This window comes from Alexandromys fortis, unplaced genomic scaffold (assembly GCF_014885135.2).
Source record: "Alexandromys fortis isolate MF-2015 unplaced genomic scaffold, M_Fortis_MF-2015_v1.1 scaffold_2_26212498_36691700, whole genome shotgun sequence".
In the NCBI taxonomy this organism is placed as follows: Eukaryota; Metazoa; Chordata; class Mammalia; order Rodentia; family Cricetidae; genus Alexandromys; species Alexandromys fortis.
Genome location: NW_026067931.1, coordinates 4,937,355 through 4,961,145, shown reverse-complemented (window position 1 = coordinate 4,961,145; position 23,791 = coordinate 4,937,355). Strand labels below are relative to the sequence as shown.

At 47.6% G+C, this 23,791-nt stretch overlaps 1 protein-coding gene across 1 annotated transcript; it reads right to left on the bottom strand.

The window, feature by feature from the left end:
• Positions 1 to 2,120: 2,120 nt before the first annotated feature.
• On the bottom strand, positions 2,121 to 22,752 carry Gabrr2 (gamma-aminobutyric acid type A receptor subunit rho2). Its single transcript, XM_050145489.1, has 8 exons — positions 22,671 to 22,752; positions 12,347 to 12,414; positions 10,097 to 10,320; positions 9,288 to 9,370; positions 8,967 to 9,107; positions 7,695 to 7,847; positions 6,480 to 6,676; positions 2,121 to 2,612 (listed from the first exon to the last, which is right to left on the bottom strand). Exons 1-8 carry the CDS (start codon positions 22,687 to 22,689, stop codon positions 2,301 to 2,303), a joined length of 1,197 nt encoding a protein of 398 aa, XP_050001446.1. The 5' UTR covers positions 22,690 to 22,752; the 3' UTR covers positions 2,121 to 2,300.
• Between the last annotated feature and the right edge of the window lie 1,039 nt (positions 22,753 to 23,791).

Sequence of the window (23,791 nt, the reverse complement as noted above, 5' to 3'; positions counted from 1 at the left end):
ATTTTGGTTTTTCGAGACAGGGTTTCTCTGTGGTTTTGGAGCCTGTCCTGGAACTAGCTCTTGTAGACCAGGCTGGTCTCGAACTCACAGAGATCCGCCTGCCTCTGCTTCCCAAATGCTGGGATTAAAGGCGTGCGCCACCACTGCCCGGCTTAATTAATTATAATTAAGAAGTGCTGGTGGCCCACTGCTACCGTATCAGAGAGCGTGTGGATGAATTACCACCATAACCAAGAGCCAAGGCCCCAATGTCGGAGTCCAGCTCCAGAAGGGCTCAGGTCCCAAAGAGGAGGTGCTGTGACCTGAATACAAACCCTGTCTCCCAAGAGGCTCACACGTCTGAATTCTCTGTCCCAGATGGTAGCACTGTTTTAGGAGACCGTGCAATCTCTGGGACATTGTAACCATGAAGATAATGGCTCCTCTGAGTTCCGTGTGTCCTTCTCGAGAGTTCTTAAATCTCAGGGTAGCCTCAGAAGCTTACTGAGCTTGCAGTCACCTAAGGCAATGTATGCCACCGTGGTACCTAGACCAGTCTGACTAAGACTGCTCTATCCCACAGCCTCTGAACTGGTAGGCTAGAAGCTACGGCTGAGGTCAAGGCTGGTGGCTAGAGATGAGTCTTTAGCATGGGCAAGGGACCGTTGAAAGGAGTGACTGGAACCAGTGGACACAAGGTATCTATGTAAGGGAATAGAGGACAGGCGGTGGGGAGTGATCCCGGAGAAGGAACCAAGACATGAGAGCCCAGTCACGCTGAGGGAGCAGGAGTGAGAAGATCACACAGCTGCATCAGGCCCCTCCCTGGCTTGGAATTCAGAGAGGTTCTGATATTCCTGTGTGCCTTGTCCTCAGAACTAAACCCTGCCCTGCGCAGACTCTGCAATCCGGAGCATACTTAATTGAAGCAAGATTTTGCCCTACTTTGAGGATCAGTTTTCTGCTCTTGACTAGCTAGCTACCCAGCCCTTTACAGGAAGCTGGTAGGGACAGTAAGAAAGAGGGTAAGGTGACGTCCATTAGTAAGCAAGGATCTGGAAGGGGAGATCCCCTTTGCTCCTCAAAAACAACCTTCTGACCCCAAATGCCTTAACTTAAAAAGCCTCTTATCAAAATCATAGCCTTTGTACCACCCAAAATTCCTGTAGAGATTTCCTTAAATTTTCTGGCCATCTCCTCCCACAATTTAGTGACAGCTAAATGAGCCAGATTACCATCTTAATGTCCACTCAGTGGCAGTAGAAGAAACAGCCACTCCTAGAAGTGAGGGGGAAGTCACTCTAGAGTGTAGGACCCTTCTTGGAGTAGGTGGGATCTCTAGGGTGGTGGCTGGACGCGGACACGGGGATAATGATAATGGTGATGATGATTAAGGACACTATCTTGCTGAGGAAGAAGGGGAGGAACTTGAAACAGGAAGTGGGAGTATCTAACTAGATTTCCACTGCAGACCCCGTCCCCCTCTCTCCATCACACTGTGCTTTCTCTAATACTCAAGTCCTGGTATAGTCTCAGCCCTCGGTTCATTCCACAAGGATGCCTCGAGGGGGCAGCCCTGAGCTGGCTTCATGAGAGTCTCACCAGAGCCTGGAAATACTTTTCTAGACAGACCTAGAGTAAAACCAGCAGGAAGCAGAATGGGTCTGTGGGTGAGTGAGGCAGAGGGGGAAAGAGGAGGACACAGACATACAGTATGTATGTAGAATGGGTATCGCTTAGAAAGGCTCAGCGAAGGAAAAGACGACTCATTCATCTCTACAGTCTGAGCACAGGGTGGGGACTCCATGTTACCGAATGAATGAAGGGGGAAATGAATAATTTCCTCTAGCATTTATAAAATCATGCTGGTTGCCAGTTTTGTTTAGGCCAAATCACTTCCCGTCTCCATTCTGAGGGCTTTTCCCTCCAATGTAGGCACTTAACCCAACTGAATGAGTTCACAGACTTTTGCACCCAGTTTCTTACCCAGAATGCCCCCTATAGTTTGTCCTTCATTTTCTTTCTTCGCTTACTGAGCATCTCAGAACATTCGGGAGGCCTTTGAGTCTTTTATTAAGTAGGCATGGGGGAAGTTCTTGGAACAAGTTCACATAGAACAAAGGACAGCGCTGTTGAGAGGGGGGAGTGTGTGATGTGGAACACAGCATGAACGAGGAAAAGATCCACAGATACGGGGTGAGGGCAGCTGGAGGTCCCTGGGCTCCTCCAAGCCAGGAGCAGCTGCTTGGCCTGGTGCAGGAAGTGTGGTCGACAGGTCCATGTGTTGGCCATGCCCTTTCCTAGACACAGCCTTGGAATCCCTAGGCAAACACTGACCAATAAATTAGGTTGAAAAATATATAGAAAGCTGGAAATATCAACCTGGAGTATTTGTCAATGGCGTGGGTGTTCTGGAAGATGTAGAGCCCCACTTGGCCTTTGAGAAGGCCTTTCTTTCTGGAGGTCACCAGTTCACTGTTAAGGGCCAAATGGACCACGATTTTGTCTTGTCTTTCTTCTTCTGGCAGAATGTGGCTTCTTGGGTAGCCAGCCAGGCTGTTGGCCTCAGACTCACTGTAACTTCCATCCAGCGTCATGGTTCTTGAGTGAGGCATTCCACAAGCGCATGGAAACTATGGGCAGCAAGCAAAGGGCTCAGTTAGAGCTTGAGGATCTGAGAGAAAGAAGTGGCCTGGTTATAGAGTGACGACCATTGCTACTCTGGCGTTCAGACAGGTGAAGTTCTAAGGACCTCAGAGAGCACCGAGTCCAGCAATTCTTTACACTGGCTGCATTGCACACCGACTCTAAGATGACTTAAAACTTCCAAGTGGTTCTGCTGTTATGTAGCAGTTTCCTCACAACTGAAACATTCCATCCTTCAGGGAAGCTCATTAAAACAGACACTATGAAGGTTTGAAAGAAAATGGTGCCCACAGGGAGTGGTACTATTAAGAAGTGTGGCTTTGTTGGAGTAGGTGTGTCCTTGTTGGAGGAGGTGTATCACCGTGGGGGTGGGCTTTGAGGTCTCGTAGGCTCAAGCTACACCTAGTGTGGCACACAGTTGCTTCTACTGCCTATGGATCAAGATACAGGACTCTCAGCTCCTTTTTCAGCACCATGTCTGCCTGCGTGCTACCATGACAATAGTGGATGAAACTTCTGAACTGAGGTAAGGCGGTGATGGTGCACACCTTTAATCCCAGCACTCAGGAGGCAGAGGCAGGTGGATAGCTGTGAGTTTTATTTGAGGCCAGCCTGGGTTATAGAGTGAGTACCAGGGCAGGTTCCAAAGATACACAGAGAAAACCCTGTCCAAACAACCAAACCTTGGAATTTCTGTCTCTGTGAAACACGGTTAATTGTTCTAACCTTAACTTGGGCCTGGGACTTAACAGAGCAGATGACATCACATATAAAATGACTCAAAACCTAGATAAGCCCCAGATAATTTCTATATAGAGGTGGCTTCCTTTGGGCACTAGCCCAAACTGGACACACACTGTTGCTGTTAAAAGAGTTTTTCCTGAATGTGTGAAGTAAGTTCTCACTGGGTACTTACTTCTCTGGGACAGTAAGTCAGGTACCTCAATCAGATTGGCTAAGATCAGTTAAGCAAATGGCAGGAGCCGGAGGGATGGCTCGGTGGTTGAGAGCCCTGGCTGCTCTTCAAGAGGGTTTGATGCCCAGCACCCGTATGGCAACTCACAGCTGTCTGTGCTTCCAGTAGTAGGGGATCCAGCACCCTCACACAGACATACATTCACGCAAAACACCAACATACAAAAAATAAATAAATAAATAAATAAATAAAAAAAAATGGCAATCCACGCTGGTGAGGATGTGAGGAGTTGGTAAACAGGTTACCTACTGATGGTGGAGTGTAAGCCTATACAACCACTACAAAAATCTGCGTGGTGGTTCATCAGGAAGTGGAGAATATATCTACATCAATATCCAGCCATACAACTCTCGGACATATACCCATATACTCTCCATCCTACTACAGAGACACTTGATCATCCATGCTCATTGCTGCTCTATTCATAGCAGCCAGAAACTGGAAATAGTCTAGACGTTCAACTAATGAACAGATAATGAAAGTCGTGGTACAGTTCACAGTGGACTATTATTCAGCTGTTAAGAAAAATGAAGTTATGAAATTTTTAAGGAAATGGATGAGGTTAATTCATCCTGAGTAACCCAAAAGACAAATATTGTATGTTTTCTCTTATATGTGCATGTTAGCTTTAAAGCCTTCAATATACATGCCACAATCTGGATAACCACAGAGGTGAGGGACTTGGTAAGGGGCTAGTGGGGAGGAGAAGGTCTACCAAGGAAGGGAAATAGAATATATTTTTATGGAGAGACAAAGAGAAAATTGGAATAGGATTAAGTAGGAAGGCTGGTAGGAGAAAGGAGAAAAGGAAGGAATGTAGGAAGGGATAACTAACACTAATTGTTATTTGAAAAATCATGTGGAAACTACTACTGTAGAAGTTTCCTAAAATAATACATATATAAAAGAAATATAAATGAAGACATGAAATAATGAGGGAGACAGTGCTCCAACTAGACATATTATGGCACACACACACACATACACACAAAAAAAAATGGGTTCATATTGTTGGGTCATTGGCTCATTGGCCAAAGAGCCTCCTAGAAACCCCAAACATCACAGGCTTTGTTTACTCTCCACAACCAGAAGATAAGGCCCAATTGCTGAAGACAACACTTACATATCTCATTGGACATGAAGAGTCTTATTGACGCCTAACTAGAAGTTACACCCCTACTGACTAGCATTCATGATACTAGAAGGTATTGCACATGCTACCAGAGGAGAAAGATAGTCTTCAACCCAGCCATAAACCCTGTGACCTACAAGAGAGACCTGTCTGCAAGATATACTGGTGCTATAGTGGTACAATAGTTACAGAAGTACCCACCGACATTCTGATTGCGTCGATTTAAGGCTCACTCCATGCCCATATTGATAAAGTGACCAAGTACCTGAAACTCGCTAGGCCACGGGCCTAGGTAAAAACCAAATGCTATTATTCTGCTAAAGAACATAATAAAATGAGTCCTGAGGGCATTCTTCTATATCCACAGATCAGGGTCTCACTCAGCCATCATCAGAGAAGCTTTTTCTCGCAGTAATGGTAATTACCACAGAGACCCACAACAGCACAGTGTACAGAGTGAGAGGGTTTGGAGCAGTCAGTCCTAAGTGGGATGCCTTCGTCAGACTTTCCCCCAGGGCTCAGGGATCTACGTGGAAGAGAGGACAGCAGATTGTAAAAACCACGGGCGACGGAGGACTCTCAGGAACCGGTGTCTTCCAGTCGGAAAAGGACTCACAGAGACTGTGACAGGATGCACAAGGCTTGTGCAAAATTCAAGCCAGACTGGGGTCCCCGCACTGAAAGGGGGAAGTGGACAGGGGCTCCCAACCCCTAACCAAGAAGCTGTCTGTAACTGATATCCACTGGCAAGGAGAAACTGGTTTCCACCATCAGAGTCTCAGCAAATCTATTAACCACCTAGAACCAGCTGCAACATAAAACATACTCTACTGTATTTTTGTAGACTGCTTGTATCATTTTGCTTTCTTTGGTCATTTTTTTCTTTTGCCTTATTGGTATTTCATTTGTATATTATGGTGTCAGATTTTGTGGGGGATTTTGAGAGGGTGTTTCTTGGTTTTTTTGAACAGGTTTTTGTTGTTTGTTTGTTTGTTTGAGATAGGGTTTCTATGGGTAACCCTGGCGGTCCTGGAACTTACTTTATAGACGAGGCTGACCCTGAACTCAGAGATCTCCCTGCTTTTGCCTCCCAAGTGCTGGAAATAAAGGTGTGTGCCACCACTGCCTGACTTTGGGTTTTTTTTTTTTTTTGGTTTTTCGAGACAGGGTTTCTCTGTAGCTTTGGTGACCATCCTGGAACTAGCTCTTGTAGACCAGGCTGGCTTCAAACTCCCAAAGATCCACCTGTCTCTGCCTCCCAAGTGCTGGGATTAAAGGCGTGCGCCACCACCGCCAGGCTCTGGCTTTGTTTTTTAAAAAAGAAAGAGAGGATTGGGGGAAATAAAATATAAAGTTGAGTTGGTTAAGAGGTGGGGGAGGGGTTGGGAGGAAATGGGGAAGGGGAATCCATGATCAAGCTATACTGCACGAAAAAGAAACAGTTTCGGATCTTAGGGTGGGAGCACTAGATGGCAGTGCCTGCTGCGGCTCCTGCATGCCTGCTGCTGACGCTCGCCGTCAATGCCGAGGAATGCAAACGGTACCACAGACCACACTTAAAGAGCTTCTTGCCTATCCACAATTTCCATCCCAGCAGGGCAAGAAGAGAACTGTTCACACTTTGGCATTAATGTCACTCTTTCCACAGGCACTGGTCCCTCCTAACTGTCCCCACCCAACCAAGGAACTAATTCTCATCCAAACTCTAGCCCAGCTTACAAGAGAAAAGGATTGAAGTCTCCTCACCTTCTCTCGAAACTTCTGTTCCTTCTGCTCCTGCACTGTGGTCAGGTAATTGACAGCCGCGTACTCCAGCACCGAGAGGAACACGAACACGAAGCTGACCCAGAGGTAGATGTCCACGGCCCGGATGTAGGACACTCGGGGCATGGAGGCGTTCACGCCCGTGATGATGGTGGACATGGTCAGCACTGTCATGATGCCTGTAAAACCATCTTAGTCCAGTTGCTGCCCCACCCCAGAGCCGTGCCCACATCCCACAGACACGATTTCACTTTCTCTGTCTCTTTAAATCAGGTGAGAAGTTTCCTGGACATATTTCCACCCGGTAGAGGCGTGAGGCCTTGCTTCCTAAACAATCAGGCCTTCCCTGACTCACCCCCTTCCAGAACTCAAGAAGTAGCTGCCTGCTTTCAGTTACCTGGGGAGTCTGGGTTTCCATGATGTGTCTGACAAGGTCACGCCTCATGAGTGACCACTTGAGTCAACACTGACTCAAGGACACCTCTGAAAGGACGAGCACGGTTAGTTAGTTCCCCTTGTCTAAGCCACATTTATTACGCTCTGTCTCGTACTTCTCCACTGTGGTTTGCCTGATAAGTTCTCCCGTTTGTCAGGGTCCACCCTGATTTTATCTGAGTTGCCTGAGTTGCAAGGCTGGATTGTAAATTTTCCCTCTGGAATTCAGGATCTGGCAGAAGCCAGAACTCCAGCTCTGAATTGGGAACACAGCCCTCACCCCAGGAACCGCCTGCCTCCAGTCTTGGACTGTCCAAGCCAGCAAGGCGCTAGGGTTTACAAAATAATTGTTGGCATTTGCCGACTCGTTCATTGACATTTTAGTACTTCATTCTCATACTGGCCTGGAGAGGTTGGGGATTCCAGATTGGTTCCACCTTTGAAATGATACAGACTCAGGGGTGCAATGATAGTTCCCCAGGTTTTCACAGTGTAGATAGAGGAGGCAAAGGCAGGAAAGTTCCCCTTCAACTCACAAGCCCATCAGGTAAGAATTCTAAAGACTTTACTTTTTTTCTCTCTAAGGTCTCTCTAAGTAGCCCAAGTTGGCTTCAAACTTATAGTCTTCCAGCTCCAGCCTGAGTGCTGGGATTAGGTGACTGAGCCACCATGCCCAGCCCAGGAGTTTAATTCTCCACTACCTAGTGATCAGCTGAAAGAAAGACCAAAAGCATCCTCCCACACCTTATCAAATACTTTTACCCAGTGAGACTCTGGCAGGCACAGCTCTGTGGTCGATCCAGAAGGACACCCAGGACAGCATGACCATCAAGGTGGCGGGGAAATAAGTTTGGAGCAGGAAGAAGAAGATGTGGCGGTGTAAAGTGAAGTTGATATAGAGTCGGTTATACCAACCTGGGGAACACAGGAAGAAGGAGTGAGGTTCCCGCCAGAGCATCCCCGGAACCCTTCTTCCCCGGAACCCTTCTTCCCCGGCACTGCTCACCAACCACAGAAAGGAAGTTCCGTAGGCGTGATACAATGCCTTTCCCGAGCCCTCGCTGCAATGACCACCTAGTACACACTCTTATGAAGTCTGACCTAACTTTCCACAGCAATTTAGGGAAAGTGTAGAAGGAATCACAGATTTACTTCGTGGTTTATCACTTGCAAACTACGGCTGTGTCTCTGCTCGGGAGTTTAAGAAGGTAGAGTGGTTCTATGTTCTGAGGCCAGTGTTGCTGGGTCAGGAGCCAGAAGAGACGGGCTCTCACCCTGGGCCTGGCTGGCACTCCCTCAGTCACACCAGCACAGAAGCAGGCTGTTCGCAATACTCGGAAGTCTGGCATTGCTTCTACTTCTGACACTCCATCCTTCTCCTGGGGTCCTTTACCTGGGGTGGGGGGAGGAACCTGATGCTATAGTACCAACTCACTGTGCACTCCGAGAACCCCCGATCAATAGCTGTATAAAGAGTTTGACTGCGTAAGAGTGGGCTGTGTTTGGCAGGCTCTTCTGTGGCCTTATTTACTCTACGTCACAGCCGTGCAGGGAAAAGTATTTCTTATCGTATCTTAACTACACTTTGATTTTTCCTGCTGGCGGCTGAACCCAGAGCCTAGCACATGCTCAGTCCATGTGCTACCCGTGACTCACACCACCAGCCCCAGCAGGGTCTTTCCTGCTCTTAAAAAGTGATATTTGAAGGCCAGGCAATGGTGGCACATGCCTTTTTAATCCCTGTGCTCAGGAGGTAGAGTCAGGCGGAGCTCTGTGAGTTCCAGACCAGCCTGGTCTACAGAGTGAGCTCCAGGACAGGAAGGGCTACACCATGAAACGCTGTGTTGAAAAACCAAAATAATTAATAATAATAATAATAATAATATATAAAATATAAAATAAGTGCTATTTGGGACTGTTTTATTTGAATAGTCAAATCAAAATTCTATTTGCTGGGCGTGGGAAGGGTTAAGGCTAGAGGACTCAAATGTGCTTCTTCCACATTTGAGTCTCGCTGTGACGGAAATTAGCTACCAGTGCTGCTGTAGAAGGCCAGTCTGGAAGTTGTGTGAAATTTCTGAATCAGAAACTGGGACAAGGAGATCTTGTCATCGGTTTTCAGGGACTCGTCCCCATTCTTCCAGTACAGCATCAGATCTTCATCCGTGTACGCATCTTGGGGAGAGGAAGACAAGTGAAGTCGGCACCTTTACCCTCTTGCAGGAAGCAACAAGGACGCTCTGTGCCAGGGTGAACAGCTGCTACCTCAGGGGGCAGTCCTGCAGCACACAGCCCTCCAGGGGCACGAGACAGGAGAGGGGACAAGGCAAAGGGGAGAATGCAGTGGACACTTACAGCTCTCGAGCTCCAAAGAGCAGGTCTGGGAGTCCAGGGGGAAGTGACTGAAGTCCATGTTGCACATGGCGGTGACCGTAATTCTGCACGACACAGAGACGTGAGCTGGCTTGAGGGTGGACCATCAGCCCAGGCTCTGCCCATGCTGAGGAAAACCCGGAACACCGCCCTTGCTGGGTCACCGCCAGGCGTCAGGCATCTAAGCCATGGAAACGTAACTAGAGCTTTTGTCTTCTGGTGGGGACCTGGTGGGGGTCCTTTATTGGGCTTGTTGTCCCCCAGCTGCTGGAGTGGGGGTGCTGGCTGCTAACTGCCCACGCTTGCACCCTTCTCTTACACCACCTCAGCCAGCAGGACAGCCTCCCTCAGAGATGCCTGGAAAGCGAGGCCAGCACCATCGTCCACCCAAGACAGGAGCCTATCTGGTACTGCATTAATTTTGGAGACTCATATGAGCAGGCCAGGAATAAGGACCCTTGAACCACCAAGCTCGCACCAAAGCCAGTCTGCAATAGCACTTAATAAACAGCAGCTACTGTTGATCATTTTAAAGTATTATTAGCAATCAACTAGAGTCTAAGGGACAAAAGGTCATTGTTCCCGTCAAGTCTGGCCAAACTAGTCTTTTAGCTCAAGTGTGAGACCCCAGCAAAGAGGAAGTTGCCATCTGCAGGGGTGGAATCAGACTGAGTGGCATCAAAAGGCTTGTGTCAGCCCACAGGCCCTCCTACAGAGACAAACTCACCAGGGCTAAAGGAGCCGACGAGATACCCTGAACTGGACAGGAATAATGGCCCCAGGACGGTTACCTCATGCTGTAGAGCACATGGCCGTCTGGGAACACTCTCAGCATGATGTTGTCAGTGGTGGTATCATGAATGAAGGACCTCTTGGAGTGAACAAAGAAGACATCGGGAACCCAGATCTTCTTCACAAGCCTGCCGTCAAAGGTCATGCTCTTGTTGCTGGTGCTGGAGAAGGCCAGCCTCTCGTCCTTCCAGTAATGCCTCAGGTACAGCGTCATTGTGAAGTCCTGGGAGCCAGGGAAGAAGCCAGAAGCTCTTTAAATAGAACGGCTTAAAGAGCATCCCTCCCTGCAACTGACCCATTATCCTCCACTATAGAATACCCATCATCCTCTACTGCAGAATATCCATCATCCTCTACTGCAGAATACCCATCATCCTCTACTGCAGAATACCCATCATCCTCCACTATAGAATACCCAACATCCTCTACTGCAGAATACACCAGATCCTGCTTCCAGATTCAGAGTGATGACTCTGTGGCCCTGAGCACATTGGCCAATATGATGGTCAACACGATGTCACTGTGGCAATTGGGAAGAGAGTGACTCATTTTTGTATCTGAAAACACAGCTATGGTGCCACAGCCTGGCCACAGCCCAGCAGGGTACAGTGAAACCCTGGTCTTTTTCATGAGGTCCCCATGCACAGGGCTTCTTACTAGAATAAAAGATGAGCACTAGCAGTCAGTTGGGAAAGAAAGGTGTCACAGTTCTCATCAGTGAATTTTCTTAGAAGAAAAGGGCCTCAAGGCCATGACTAAGACTCAGGGTTGGAGGAGGAGCATTAGGAATAGTATAATAAATGGAGCTCTAAACGTGATGGACCTTAAAGGGAAGGGGAGGCTTCCCTTAGAAACCTGAGGAACTTCATTAAGAGTAAGAATGAGAGCCGGGCGGTGGTGGTGCACGCCTTTAATCCTAGCACTCAGGAGGCAGAGGCAGGTGGATCTCTGTGAGTTCGAGGCCAGCCTGGACTACAAGAGCTAGTGCCAGGACAGGAACCAAAAGCTACGAAGAAACCCTGTCTCGAAAATCCAAAAAAAATAAAAAAATTTTAAAAAAGTAAGAATGAGAAAGGAAAAGGAGAAGGGGAGGGGGCCAGAGCCAGAGGGAAGGAGGGGAAGGGATGGGTCAGAGGAGCCTTTTCAGAAGAGTCCTTCAAGGCCACCTCCCCAGCAACCTCCTTCCAAAGTCGCAAACCAATGCCCTAAATAAAGGGAAGATTAGAATTTTAGGAACCCTTGAAGGTGTGGGAAGTTCCCTATCACATGATTTAGATCAGCACAGAGTACCTGACAAAGAGCCTGAAAGAGCCAAGGGTTATAAACTGAGAGCTGTCAAGTAACCGCAAAGACTGCAGAAGTGTTTTCCCAGAGGCAGCTGGGGAGATGTAGCCGGCTTCAGGCATTCCAACACTGCTCAACAGGTTTCAGATGAGTGGTCAGCGACAGAAACCTGGACAGTCAGGTGTCCCTCTTATGAAGATTTCTGGCACTGGACTGTGAGATCCTCGGAGGCAGAACTGTGTTCTTCACACACTGAATTACCACGCCATTGAATTGAATGTCTAGCAAGGCACATGGTAAGCGCTCAATAAATGCCTGCTAGATGCGGGCTGGGGATGTAGTCCCGTGTAGAGCACTTCTTTAACTCATGCAAGCTTCTAGGTGCAGCCACCAGAACTATTAAAAATACGTTCTCACTGGAAAACTGGAGCAATAAATTCCGAGACTGCTGCACATTTCCTACGGAGGACAGAGGAAAAAGTTTGCAAACTAACAGAATGAACATAAAGAGGACTGAAGACGTGGAGGGGCAAGCTCCCCTTCAAGGTGAGGGAACCTCCACAAGAGAGTCAAAAGACGGGATGAACATTGAGGGTGGGGAGAGGCTGCCACGGAAGGCTGGGAGCTGTGCTCACGCAAGAATGGAAAATCAGATCCTTGAAGGATTTCAATCAGAAAGCCATTTCCAGCACTCCTCCAAGTGTGATTCCTTGGGTCCCTTGCATTTTATTACTTGCAGTAGACTTTCATAAGGCAGATGTGGGCTTCAGTCCCCAACTAATTTTTCCAGTAGAAACAATAACCCTACTCTAGATGTTACTGTACCCGGGTCAGCTACCCCCAAGATACAATCTGGTCACCTTCTGCTTTCACAGTCACAACCTGCACCCCAGAGGGCCCCCCTGCTCTTGGCATCTCAGAAGTGTGATCCCTCACCGATGAGGTCAGCCCGGGGCAGTGCCTACCATGTCCACCTCGGAGATGCTGTCCAGACTCTCCACCTGCACATCCACACCCACAGGGATGGCCGGGCCTGTGGGAGAGCAGAGACAACTGAGTAAGACACAGTCCTCTCTATCTGGGGTGGAGGAACAACCCAGCAGCTTCCCTGTGGAGTGAGGGTTGCCTCAGTGGTGAAGCGGGACTCAGATTTCTATGTGGGGTGCTTTCTGCTCACCCCTGATCTATAAAATGCCTATGTTTTCTCATCACTGAGGTCAGAGACCGGGTTGCCAGCCCACACTGCTCCCAAGCTGAAGGGAATGTTCTCTGTGCTTGCTGGGCAAGTTACAAACTGGACTATGCCTCTATCCTAGGCTGTATCTGCAGCGGAGCTGGAAGCAACTGTGTGACCACAGTGCCTGAGTGGAGATCGTGGTCACTGACTGACCCAAGGTTAAATCACCTTCCTACAGAGAAGCTAACAACGTACAGCTGGAGTCCTGCTCTACCAAGTTAGATCACAGCGCAAAACAACACTGTGAAGGTTCTCGTGCACGGGGTAAGACTCTATGGCCAGATTTCTAAAACTGTTTATCTAGGAGTCGTGTCTTTTTCTTGAGCTGGATGAAAGTTAAGTTGGTGAGTTTATTTAGTGGGAAGTTAGTGAACAGAGCGCATGGTTTGTGCACTTTTTGATAAATGTATACGGAAGAGAAAAATCTTTTAAATGATTTTGATATTAATGAGGCCAGACATGGTGGTGCATGCCTGTAATCCCAGCTAGTCAGGACACTAAGACAGAAAGATCGCATTTTGAGGCCAACCTTGGCAACTTAGCTGGCCCAGGTCTCAATATTTTTTAATAAAAATTTATACAATATTTTTTAATATTTAAAAATGGAGAAAAAATAAGAACTTGGCATCTGTCAATCACAGTTAACATCTTTACACCCATAGCCAAACAGCTGCTCTAAAGAGGTAGGCAAGGTTGGGTCTGTGATTTAAAATTTCCCCCAAAAATATAACAGGTTCAGAAGGCTTTAGCAGCAAAGCACCAAGGGTTTAGGAGGAATTAGCACCCTTCTATACATTCTTCTGGAAGATATAGGAACAATGTTTATGAAACCAAAAGAGACATCCAAAAACATCAGCTTATTTTATGAAGTCAAAACAAGGTCTAAAAAGGCAAAATCACAAGCCAGCCTCACTTAGGACATGGAAGCTAAGCTCCTAACAGACCAACAACAGCATCCAGCACTAAACTTTAAGGTTTGTTTGTTTGTTTTTATGTGCATGTGTATTTTGCTGGGAGTCAAATGACCTGGGACTGGATTTGCAGATGGTTGTTAGTCTCCATGTGGGTGCTGGGGGGCAAACCCCCAGCTCTCTCCAAGAGCAGCCGATATTCTTTTTTAAACTAGAGCTTATTTATTTATTTATTTATTTATTTATTTATTTATTTATTTTCTACATACCAATCCCAGTCTCCCTCCCTCCTCTCTTCCCGCTCCCAGGCAATATTCTTAACCACTGACTTTCCACTCCAGGCCTCTGGCACTAAATTTTAAAAGACCGTATGTCATCTTTAAGTTGTGTTTATTTAGGAACTAAGTATTTGTTTTAACATTGGGACTTTGTATGTAGGTGTAGTACTCAGAATTAAACCTGTGCTCTTACACATGCTGGACAAAGACTCCACCGCTGAGCTATAAACCCGGCTCTATCATTGGAAAGAATCAAGAGGTTCTGTAGTTAACAATAGGAAGCTAAGCGTTGCTGGGGACAAACCCAGAGCCTCCTCTATGGTAGGCAAGAACTCTGCCCCTGACTTATGGCCCAGTATGCCCTCTTCTTTGTGAAGACATCAGTTAACAAAGTTGCACAGGATTATGGGGGCAATGTTAGAGGGAAACAGGGACCACAGAGGGGGTGTTGTTGGTTTTTTTTAACTCTGACTCTTTTGGTTCTTTCTTCTTTGGCAGGCCCGCCATCTAGCTCCCAAATAAACCACACAGAGGCTTTTTCTTTCTTATGAATACCCAGCCTTAGCTTGGCTTATCTCCAGCCAGTTTTTCTTAAATTATCCTGTCTATCTTTTGCCTCTTGACCTTTATCTTTCTCTATTTTATATACCTTTCTTTCCTTCTTACTTATGGCTTGCTGTGTAGCTGAGTGACTGGCCCCTGATGTTTACTTCTTACTCATGCTGGCTGGGTGGCTGACCCCTGATGTCCTCCTCCTCCTTCTCCTTTTCTTGCTCCCCAATCTTTTCTTCACCAATTTCTTCTGCTTATTCTCTCTCTTTGCCAGCCCTGCCTAGCCTTGCTCCTGCCTTGCTATTGGCCATTCAGCTCTTTATCAGACCAATCAGGTGTTTTAGGTCAGCAAAGTAACACAGCTTCACAGAGTTAAACAAATGAAACATAAAAGAATGCAACCATCAAATTTGCACCATCAAACAAATATTCCACAGTGTAAACAACCATAACACATCTTCAAATAATATTCCACAGCCAGGGGGGTGTCTGGTATTAGGTTCTGCTTCTCCTGGGAGCATCAGTCAGTTCTGGAGGGAACTAGGGGTGTATGTGGTGCTTTTGATGATTTGGGGGGGCTCAAGAAAAGAGACTAGAGTCCAGAGCCACCAATATAGCTGTTGTATACTACCTTCCTAAAGACCACACCTTAGTGGTGACAATAGCTAGAACTTCACCTTAGTGGACAGAACTTCATATACAGCTTAGCTTCAAATCATGTCAGTGTCTCTCTTTGTCACTTTTTCTGTTGCCATGATAAGACACCATGATGAAGGCAACTTATAAAAGGAACATTTAATTTGGGTCTAATACTTGCAGAAGGTTAAAGTCCATGGCCAACACTGGAGGCAGCGTGGCACTGAGGCGTTTAGCTGAGAGCTCATACCCTGACCCCCAAACACAAGACAAGAGAGCTCGCTCACTGGGAAAAACATGCCTTTTTGAAACCTCAAAACTCACCCCCAGTGACATACCTCCTCCAACAAGGACATGAGTCCTAACCCTTTCTAAACAGTTTTACCGACTGAGGACCACGCATGCAAACATATCAGCCTGTGAGGACCATTCTTATTCAAACTACCACACTTCATTCCCCAGCCTCACAGGCTCCTGGTCAACGCATAATGGAAAATGCATTTAGTCCAACTTCAAAAGTCCCAGAGTCTTTCACAGTCTCAACTCACTTACAAATCCATAGTCTTTTTTGAGGCCGGAGGCAGTTTCTTAATTGGAACCTCCTGTATAATTGAAAAGCAAATCATATACATCCAACATACTTTTGCACATAATATACATTACCACTCCAAAAGGTGTTGGGGTCCGGTGGCAGCCCGGACCATAAATTATTTCTCTGGATCAGCGTGGAGGCGCGGGAATAAAGACACAGCTCACATGGCTTCATCGGGAGGGAGATTCTCAGTGGTCCCTCATGAAGTCCTGAGTTCACATCCTGAAAATTTCCCGTTTATTCTCCAAACAGCCTTTATACCAAAATGTAAACTGAGGGGGAAATTCATTAGCATTCTGTTTCCTAGGCAACCAGGTGAGTGGGCTTTAGTCACGTCCACATCTACCTGTGCCTGCTGTCAAGTCTTCCTGCTCTGTATGCTAGCTGTCACGTAGGCTGACTTAGCTAGCACCTTTTCTCAGGCATCCTCCAAATTACAAAGAAAGGAGCAAAACGGCATCCTGACCCTTTGGTAGGGTTGCGACAGCCTGTCTGGAGGTGTACGTGGCCACCTCAGGTACTAAGTATGGCCTGAGAGCTTGGCTGTCACACAATGTAGAAATATGGGCCTACAGAAAGGAAAGAGGCCAAAACCTGGCAGAGCACACTTCGAATCTTGTAACCACATATCTGATGTCAAGGGCTTAGATGACTTTGCTCTTTCAGTTTCGCTGACAGCAAAATACTCTCTCTTTGTCTGCTCCCACTTCCTGTCTCCCTGGCAGACATCCCCTCAGCTTTGGCACCTCCAACATCACGGGATCATTAACAGAACCCAGATTTTACCTTCACATCCTCACACAGTGGCATCTTGGGGCCTCCATGCAAGGATTCCCCTGCCACATGCCTGGCCTCAGCAGCCATCCTTAACCGCTGGGGAAGATTCCACAACCCCTTTACTCATTGTTCTTCCTGAAACTAAAGCCAGGACTACGTGGCTGAAGTTGCCATGTTTGGCTATGTGCTTGGATTGGAGCCTGGAGCCGCTTTGAATTACATTTGCATAAACTTTGATCCATTGCTTCTAAGGAACAAAATATTCCTCAAGCCTTTTTTCCCATTATCTGACTAGAGTCTTGTCCTGAGGGCCCTGCTCCCCACTCCCTGATCCCATTTCCCCCGGGCCCTCTCCTTAGCTTTTTCAGCCCAAGTTTTGGCTCCAACATTAAATTTTCTGGTGCTCTTTTTCTCCTCCAACTGTACACTTCAATTTTCTTCTTGCTCAGTCTGTTCTTTTTCCTTGGAGACCTGCATGGAACAGTCAGATTAGGCTGCCAGGGAAACTAGTCCGTCATTTTTTTTTTTTTATTTTCAGGCAAATTTTTAGGACAAGGACAAAAAGCATCCACAATCTTTGCCAAAAGACAAGTACGATTCCTAGCCCAGTTGTTAATATTGTTCCCCTCTGAAGCTTCCTGAGCTCTCAGTACACTACACTCCAAGCTCCTGCTAGGATGGCCCCTTAACCTCTGTTTACAGCATTTAGTCACTCTCCTAGCCCAAAGTCCCAAAGTCTTCCTCCTAAATGCAACAAAACACAGCAAAAGCATCGCCAACAGAAATGTCAGAGCAATACCCCATTCCTGGTACCACAATCTGTATTAGTCAGCTTCTCTAGAGGAACAGAACTGATAGAGTGAAAAGAGGGATTTTTTTTTTTATTTTAAGAATGTCTTACAAGTTGTGGTCCAGCTAGTCCAACAAGGGCTGTCTCCTGAAGAAAAGCCTTAAGAATCTGATAGCTGCTCTGTCCATGAGACTAGATGTCTCGGCCCGTCATCAGTCTGTTTTGGAATCCTTAAGTAGTTCTAATACCAGCAAAGGCATGCCTCAGTCATAGGATAGAGGAACTTGCCAGCAAGAGTGAGAGAAAGTGGGCAGGAAGCAGAAGTTTCCTTCTTCAATGCCCTTTTATATGGGTGCCACTATAAGGTGTGGCCCAAATTTAGGGTGGGTCTCCCAAACCTCAAATGATCCAGTGAAGAATAATTCCTCACAAGTGTGCCCAGCTGCTTGGGTACTATCTGAGTCAAGATGTAGTCAAGCCGACAGCTAGGATTAGCCATCACAGTGTCTGAGAGAGAGTAAAAGCTACCAGGAGTACTAGTGCCCCTGGGCCATCGACTGACTGCGCTCAAGAAAACACTTGACCTCCAGTCCCTACCCCCACACATAGACCACAGAATGGTGGGCATTCAGCATAAAGCCAACAGCACGCAGTTCCTCTGAAGCAGTGGAAGAGGAGGAAGGGGCACACTGCAGCCTCTGTGACCTCACGGGTGGGCAAGAGTGAGGTCATTCTTGGGTCTACCGTGGACCAGGGAAGCAGTCTCTGAACATGCCGTTCCTGTCCTCCTCAACCACTTCTTCAGTAGGATGAGAGTGCTGTAAAAATAACAGAAATCAGAGCACAGAAGACAAGTTCACAGAAGCTACCATGCCCTTGTTGGGGTTCTATGATCTAGCAAGCTCCAGAGAGAGTAGAGAGCCATTTCCTCTTCCTCAGGTCCCCTTCTGGCCTTGCATCCCCTCTGGCCTCCTTAGGTATCCTTCATACCTCCTGCAAGCTGCTGACTACTTATGTCTGTGTCCTGGCCCCGCCCACCAACAGCCCCATGTTGTGATCATCTGGGTCAGGGGACAGGTGGGAGACATCCTGGAGCCTCTGGGGAAAGGTGCAGGGTTTTGCATATTTGCACATGCCCATGTATGCATGTGCACTCGAGTGTTTATAGGATGTAGATGGAGAAACTGAATCATCTTTATTCTGGGAGGCAGACTTGAAAAACCATGCAATATCAAAAATTAGAACAAGTCAAAGGATTGTTATACTGTCTAGGTCTCAGTTTTGTCCTCATTGTTGGTTTTAGTGTGGCCTTGGGCACACAGATTTCTCATCTGCCTGCTAGGCAGGGACCTTAATTTTGATACACTATTTAAAGCCTGGGAGGGGTCCTACACACAGGACTAAAATCAAGGAACAACCCCCTAGATTTACTTGGTTTTAGTAGCGTTTTCATGAAGAGCACAGATTTTGGAGGTTACACGGTTGCCAATCTGTTACATTTCCCACTGGAGCTTGGAGGTTAGGATGGCCGTGATTACCTACGATACTTTTCAGAGACGTGGCTGTTTTTGCAGAAAGCACCAGTCCTCCCATTGGGCCTGTAAATGTGCCTGCTGTGTGATGAGAACAGAATGAAAAGGCTGGATCCCTGCCTTCATACTGTGTCTTCCCCTTTGCAGATTTAACCTTTGGGTCAGGTGGGCTTGATCTAAACTTGCCTAACCTCTTTCCTCCCCTTCATGCCAAGATAAAAGTCACCAAAACAACATCCCCATTTAGGCCACTGAAGTATCTATCATCCAGGAGTCCCCCAGTCTTGCCATTACCTCCTCTTCCCCTGTACCCCCACTCAAAGCCTATGCACAAAGATGACATCCCAAGACAGTCATCTTTGGCAATGGCCTCTCTGCACTGTTAGTAGTGCATGCTCCTAGTTACCATGGAAATTGAAAAACAGTATCTGTGAGAGCCTCTATTATCTGCCGAGAAGTTGCCATATCAAAATGAATACGGAAATCATTAAGGGTTATCCAAAGGCAAAGAATTCTTCAGGCTCCTTCAAGAAGCCTCTTTTTTATGATGAAATGATCTAAAACTAACAAAATTAGTTAAAATGAAAGGCAAAAGTGTAATAACCATTCCTTATTGGTTGTCTTAACTTGACAGTTTGAGTGCTAGATTGTTAAAGAAATAAATGATGGCTGAGAATATTATAGTAGAATATGTGGTTAGCATGTGGGGAACCCCAGTTCCAATCCCAGCTTACAAAGAGAGGGAGGGGGAGAAAACAAAAGACCAGATATTATTGCAGTGTGACTTGAATGAGTTCTCACATGCATGCAGGTCCTCCTAGGTCCACACAGTGGCTCTTACTGACAGCACACTCTGGCGTTTCATACTGATGCTGTCTGCTACAAGCCCTGAGCAGGAAGCCAGGCTCTGGAGGTGGCTGCTGTGATTCCTTTCTCTAGGAGCTCAGACCAATGAAAAGAGACAGGCACACACCTGGGTGCTGTTGGAGGCTGGAAGAAGGCCTAGTTAACTCCAAATACAAGCGAGAGGGGGAATTCCAGAGGCTGGAGAGATGGCTCAGTGGTTAAGATGAGCATATGGTGCTCTTCCAGAGGATCTGAGTTCAAGTCCCAGCACCCACTGGACTGCTTAAAGAGACCTCAGGCATGAGTGGCCCATGCCTGGTAGCCATTTCCTTTTGCTGTTGTTGGCATCCAACCTGTGCACCCCTGCGCCCCTGCACCGCTGCACCTGCTTTGTGGCTGGGATGTTTCCCGGGTTCCATTTCCTTTTGGGTCAGCCTCTTCCCTGTAACCCATCACCTCTGCAGTCTCTGCTACAACTGGCCATGTTTCTCCTTTCGTGATAGTAAGGCCCATTCTTCCTCAGCAGCCACTCACTACTCCCGGAGCCAGCTGTCTCCTGAAGCAGAAGTCTCACCCTCTCTTCTGGGAGGATCGCTGGCCCAATTAACACAGCTGTTTCTAAAGGCCACTCCAGGTTCTCCCAGTGTGTGCCGTAAGCACACATACCTCCTACGTGAATATGAAATAAACTCACTGTGGCTGATGAAATAGCTGCCCCAGATGGATGTTTGCCACACAAACCTGATGACCCGAGTTCCGGCCAGAACCCGGGTTAAATACATTGCCCTCTTAAAACGCAAAAGCCTATAAGACAAATTAATTTCTTAATCCTTCAACAGTCCCCCAAGAGGAAGGCCTGACAGCTGGACTTTCTGTGAGGGTATGAATGAATACACGTCAAAGGCCTTACACATGTTACCTCTGACAGCCTGGGCAGAACCTGTGTGTTGACGACTGTTCACTTTCTATAAAGGAGCGAACAGAGGCTCAGAAAAGATCGGGGACCTGCCTGAGGATATCCTGTGTTTACTGACACCTCCGGAAAATGTGTATTCCTGCCCCAGGAAAATGGGGGCGGCGGTCCTGAAGGCTGTTGGAAGGCGGAGCTAAGGACAGCAGCAGTCTGCCTGGGCTTGACCTGCTTCGCCTCCAAATGCCCCGGCCGTTCACACGCATGTGGTTAGGGTGACCTGAGGGTCTGTGTACTCTACTGTTCTCCTTTCATTAGGAGACATGCTGGCTCTATACCCAGCTGCCATCGCCTGGGTGCTTACGCCCCACAAAATGAGAATGTTAAACCCCAATTACTCCCCCCAGGTAATGTTATCAGAGAATAGGTAATTAGATCATGGGCATGGAACCCTCTCTTGAATGACATTCCTACTCTTTTAAAAGGGGTCTCAGAGAGATCTCCACCCATTCACCGTGTGAGATATGTCGGAGGCGAGAGATGACAGAGACCTTCTATATTGTGTTTTATGGGCACATTGGACTTCACATTGTAGAAAAGAATCTTCACATAGACGTTGTCAATAGCTCAACGCAGGTGCACCCGAATGCTACTATTGGTTTGCTTGCTCTGAGTCGACGCCCAGCCTGGTGTGCTGCTGCAGTGTGAGGTTCACGGGCATGAGAGCGTGCAAACCCCGCTGCCCAGAGAACTGCTGACGTCAGTCATTCCAAAGCTCTGCCTTGCCCCTCTGGGCAGATGGTCAGCTTGTCTTTGAAAGACACTTTGTTGCTGTTTCTTCTCTCCTTCCCTCTCCTGCTCTTTCTAAAGTCAGAATACTGCTTCTGTTTCCACTGACTATGGATAGTAGCTGCTTCCTGGAGATGAGCCATAACCCACTGTCCTATCAAGATGCAGGCTTTCTGAATAACGTGCAGCTTAAAGAGCCAATGTCCAGTCCTGTGAAACGGCTCAGCCAGGCCATTGCCCGGCTTGCCACCAAGGCTGACAAGCTGAGTTTGATCCCTGGAACCTACATAGTAGGAGAGGACTCCCAAAAGTTGTTGGCATGGCAAGTGTGCACTAAATAAATAATTGTAAAAAAAATGTATTTAACAATACTCAATTGCTGAGGCAGTGAGATAGTTTAGTGGGTACCTGCCACCAAGGCTGATAACCTGAGTTCTATCCCTGGGATCACATGACCCAGCACACACACCCACACACATGCACACATAAAATACATAATGTAATGTTTTAGCTTTGGTTTTGTTCTTTGAAACCGGGTTTCTCTTTGTGTAGCCCTGGATGTCCTGGGGCTTGCCCTGTAGACCAGACTGGCCTCACATTCACAGAGATCCTCCTGCCTCTGCCTCCTGAGTGCTGGGATTAAAGGTGTGTGCCACCACTGGCTGGCTTGTAATTTTTTTTTAAATAGATTCAATTCTGTCTTTAGTCATTGGCATTTGTGATGACATAATGCTAACAGTTATAGTGAGCAGATGTCACCTACGAGCCCTTTCCAGACACAGAATCTGTCTAGCCTTGGGTTTGGGCCTTTGGAACTATGAGAGGCAAGCGTGTCTGGGTTCTGAGCCTCCTTGCCTGTGGAGCTTTGTTATTGCAGCCTAACCTGACTGAAATGCAGTCCCCAGTGAGGCATTCCTCCTGATCCTGGGAGCCACATGCCACTCCCTGATCTCCAAAGGGGAACACTGAGGGGGAGAACCAATAAGAGGTGGGGGGGCCTCAGTAATGGGCCAAGTTCCTGCTGCCACCAGACACCCCAGCTGGCCATCGAGTGACCTATATCCTTGGCTGGTTGTTGGTTTTGGAAAAGACAGTTAGCTTGCTCTCTGGGTTGGGTGGCTGCGGCCTCTGTCGACAGCCTCTCCACTCCCCCAGACCATTTCTCTCCTTAGAGAGCTTACCTCTCTGCGGGAGTGGAAGTGAGCCGAGACTAAGAGACTGGTACAGGGCGCACCTCAGTTTAGCGGCATTGGGGACAGGTGAGATGAGGGAAGGGAGCACTGGGGACAGGTGGGATGAGGGGAGGGAGCACTGGGGACAGGTGGGATGAGGGAAGGGAGCACTAGGGACTGGTGGGATGAGGGGAGGGAGCACTGGGGACAGGTGGGATGAGGGGAGGGAGCACTGGGGACAGGTGGGATGAGGGGAGGATCTCTTACCTCCAAAGGCCGGCCTCATGGTGAAGTCGTGCTCATCGACTCTGAGCAGAGGCTGAGGTTTTCCTGGTCGGATTTTGGTCACGTCAGGGTTCTTTTTATACAAGTGACTGCAAAGAAACAGAAATGTCTTTCCATGGCCCACCAAGGCACTGGGAGAGGCCCTGTGGGTGGATGACTCCCTGCAGGGCCCACCTGGTTTGTACTTTCTCTCTATTCTGACACACACAGGGAGAGAAAAGGCTAAAGTTCCCTCACCACAGGGATGGTCACCAGAGGGCGGGTCCTTCCAAACATCTCTAAGAACAGATGTCTTCCCAGGCAGAACAGTCTCCTACCCTGGCAAGTTCTCAGTGAATGTGGTTAAGCTTAGTAAAGGTTACTAAGTTTTTTCTTTAAAAATATTTCCCAAAGCTGAGCACGGTGGTACGGTGGCTCACGGTGGTTGGTACAGCGGCGCACAGTGGTACGGTGGCATACGCCTTTAATCCCAGTGCAGGTGGTAGAGGCAGGTGGATCTCTGGGAACACAAGGCCAGCCTGGTCTATAGAGTGCGTTCCAGAAAGCCAGGGCTGCAGTCAGACTCATGTGTTACAATGTGGTTTGTAATAAATACACTGTGACAAAAGCAGACACAAATCTCCAAACGCTGCTTTCCCCAGCTAGACCTGGAGTGGCTTCTGTCGTTCAGGGGACAGGTCTGTACACACACACACACACACACACACACACACACACACACACCACCTAGCTCAGTCCCTCCGTTGTCCTATACTCTTTACAGATTAATTTTGCCACCATAACCTCTCAGTCCTAGAGCAGTCAGATCCGGCATATTGGAAAGCATTTGCCTGCTGCTCAGGTTATTCTGGGGCAGGAGGATGGTTAGTCTATGGGACATACCTAAGAGGTACCATTTCTATTTCTCAGGCAGACTTGTAAAGGGTGTGACCTGAGCGCATCTCTGTGTCTGCGCTAAGCACAGTGCCCAGCACACCCTAGACATTCAGTAAAGTGGAAGCAATATCAAGGTGCTCCGACCAGCTTCTGGGAGGAATTTAAACTGAGTCTAGCACATTTAGCCAAAGTTGTTTTAAACCAGATGGTTCTTGGCCTTCGCTTTA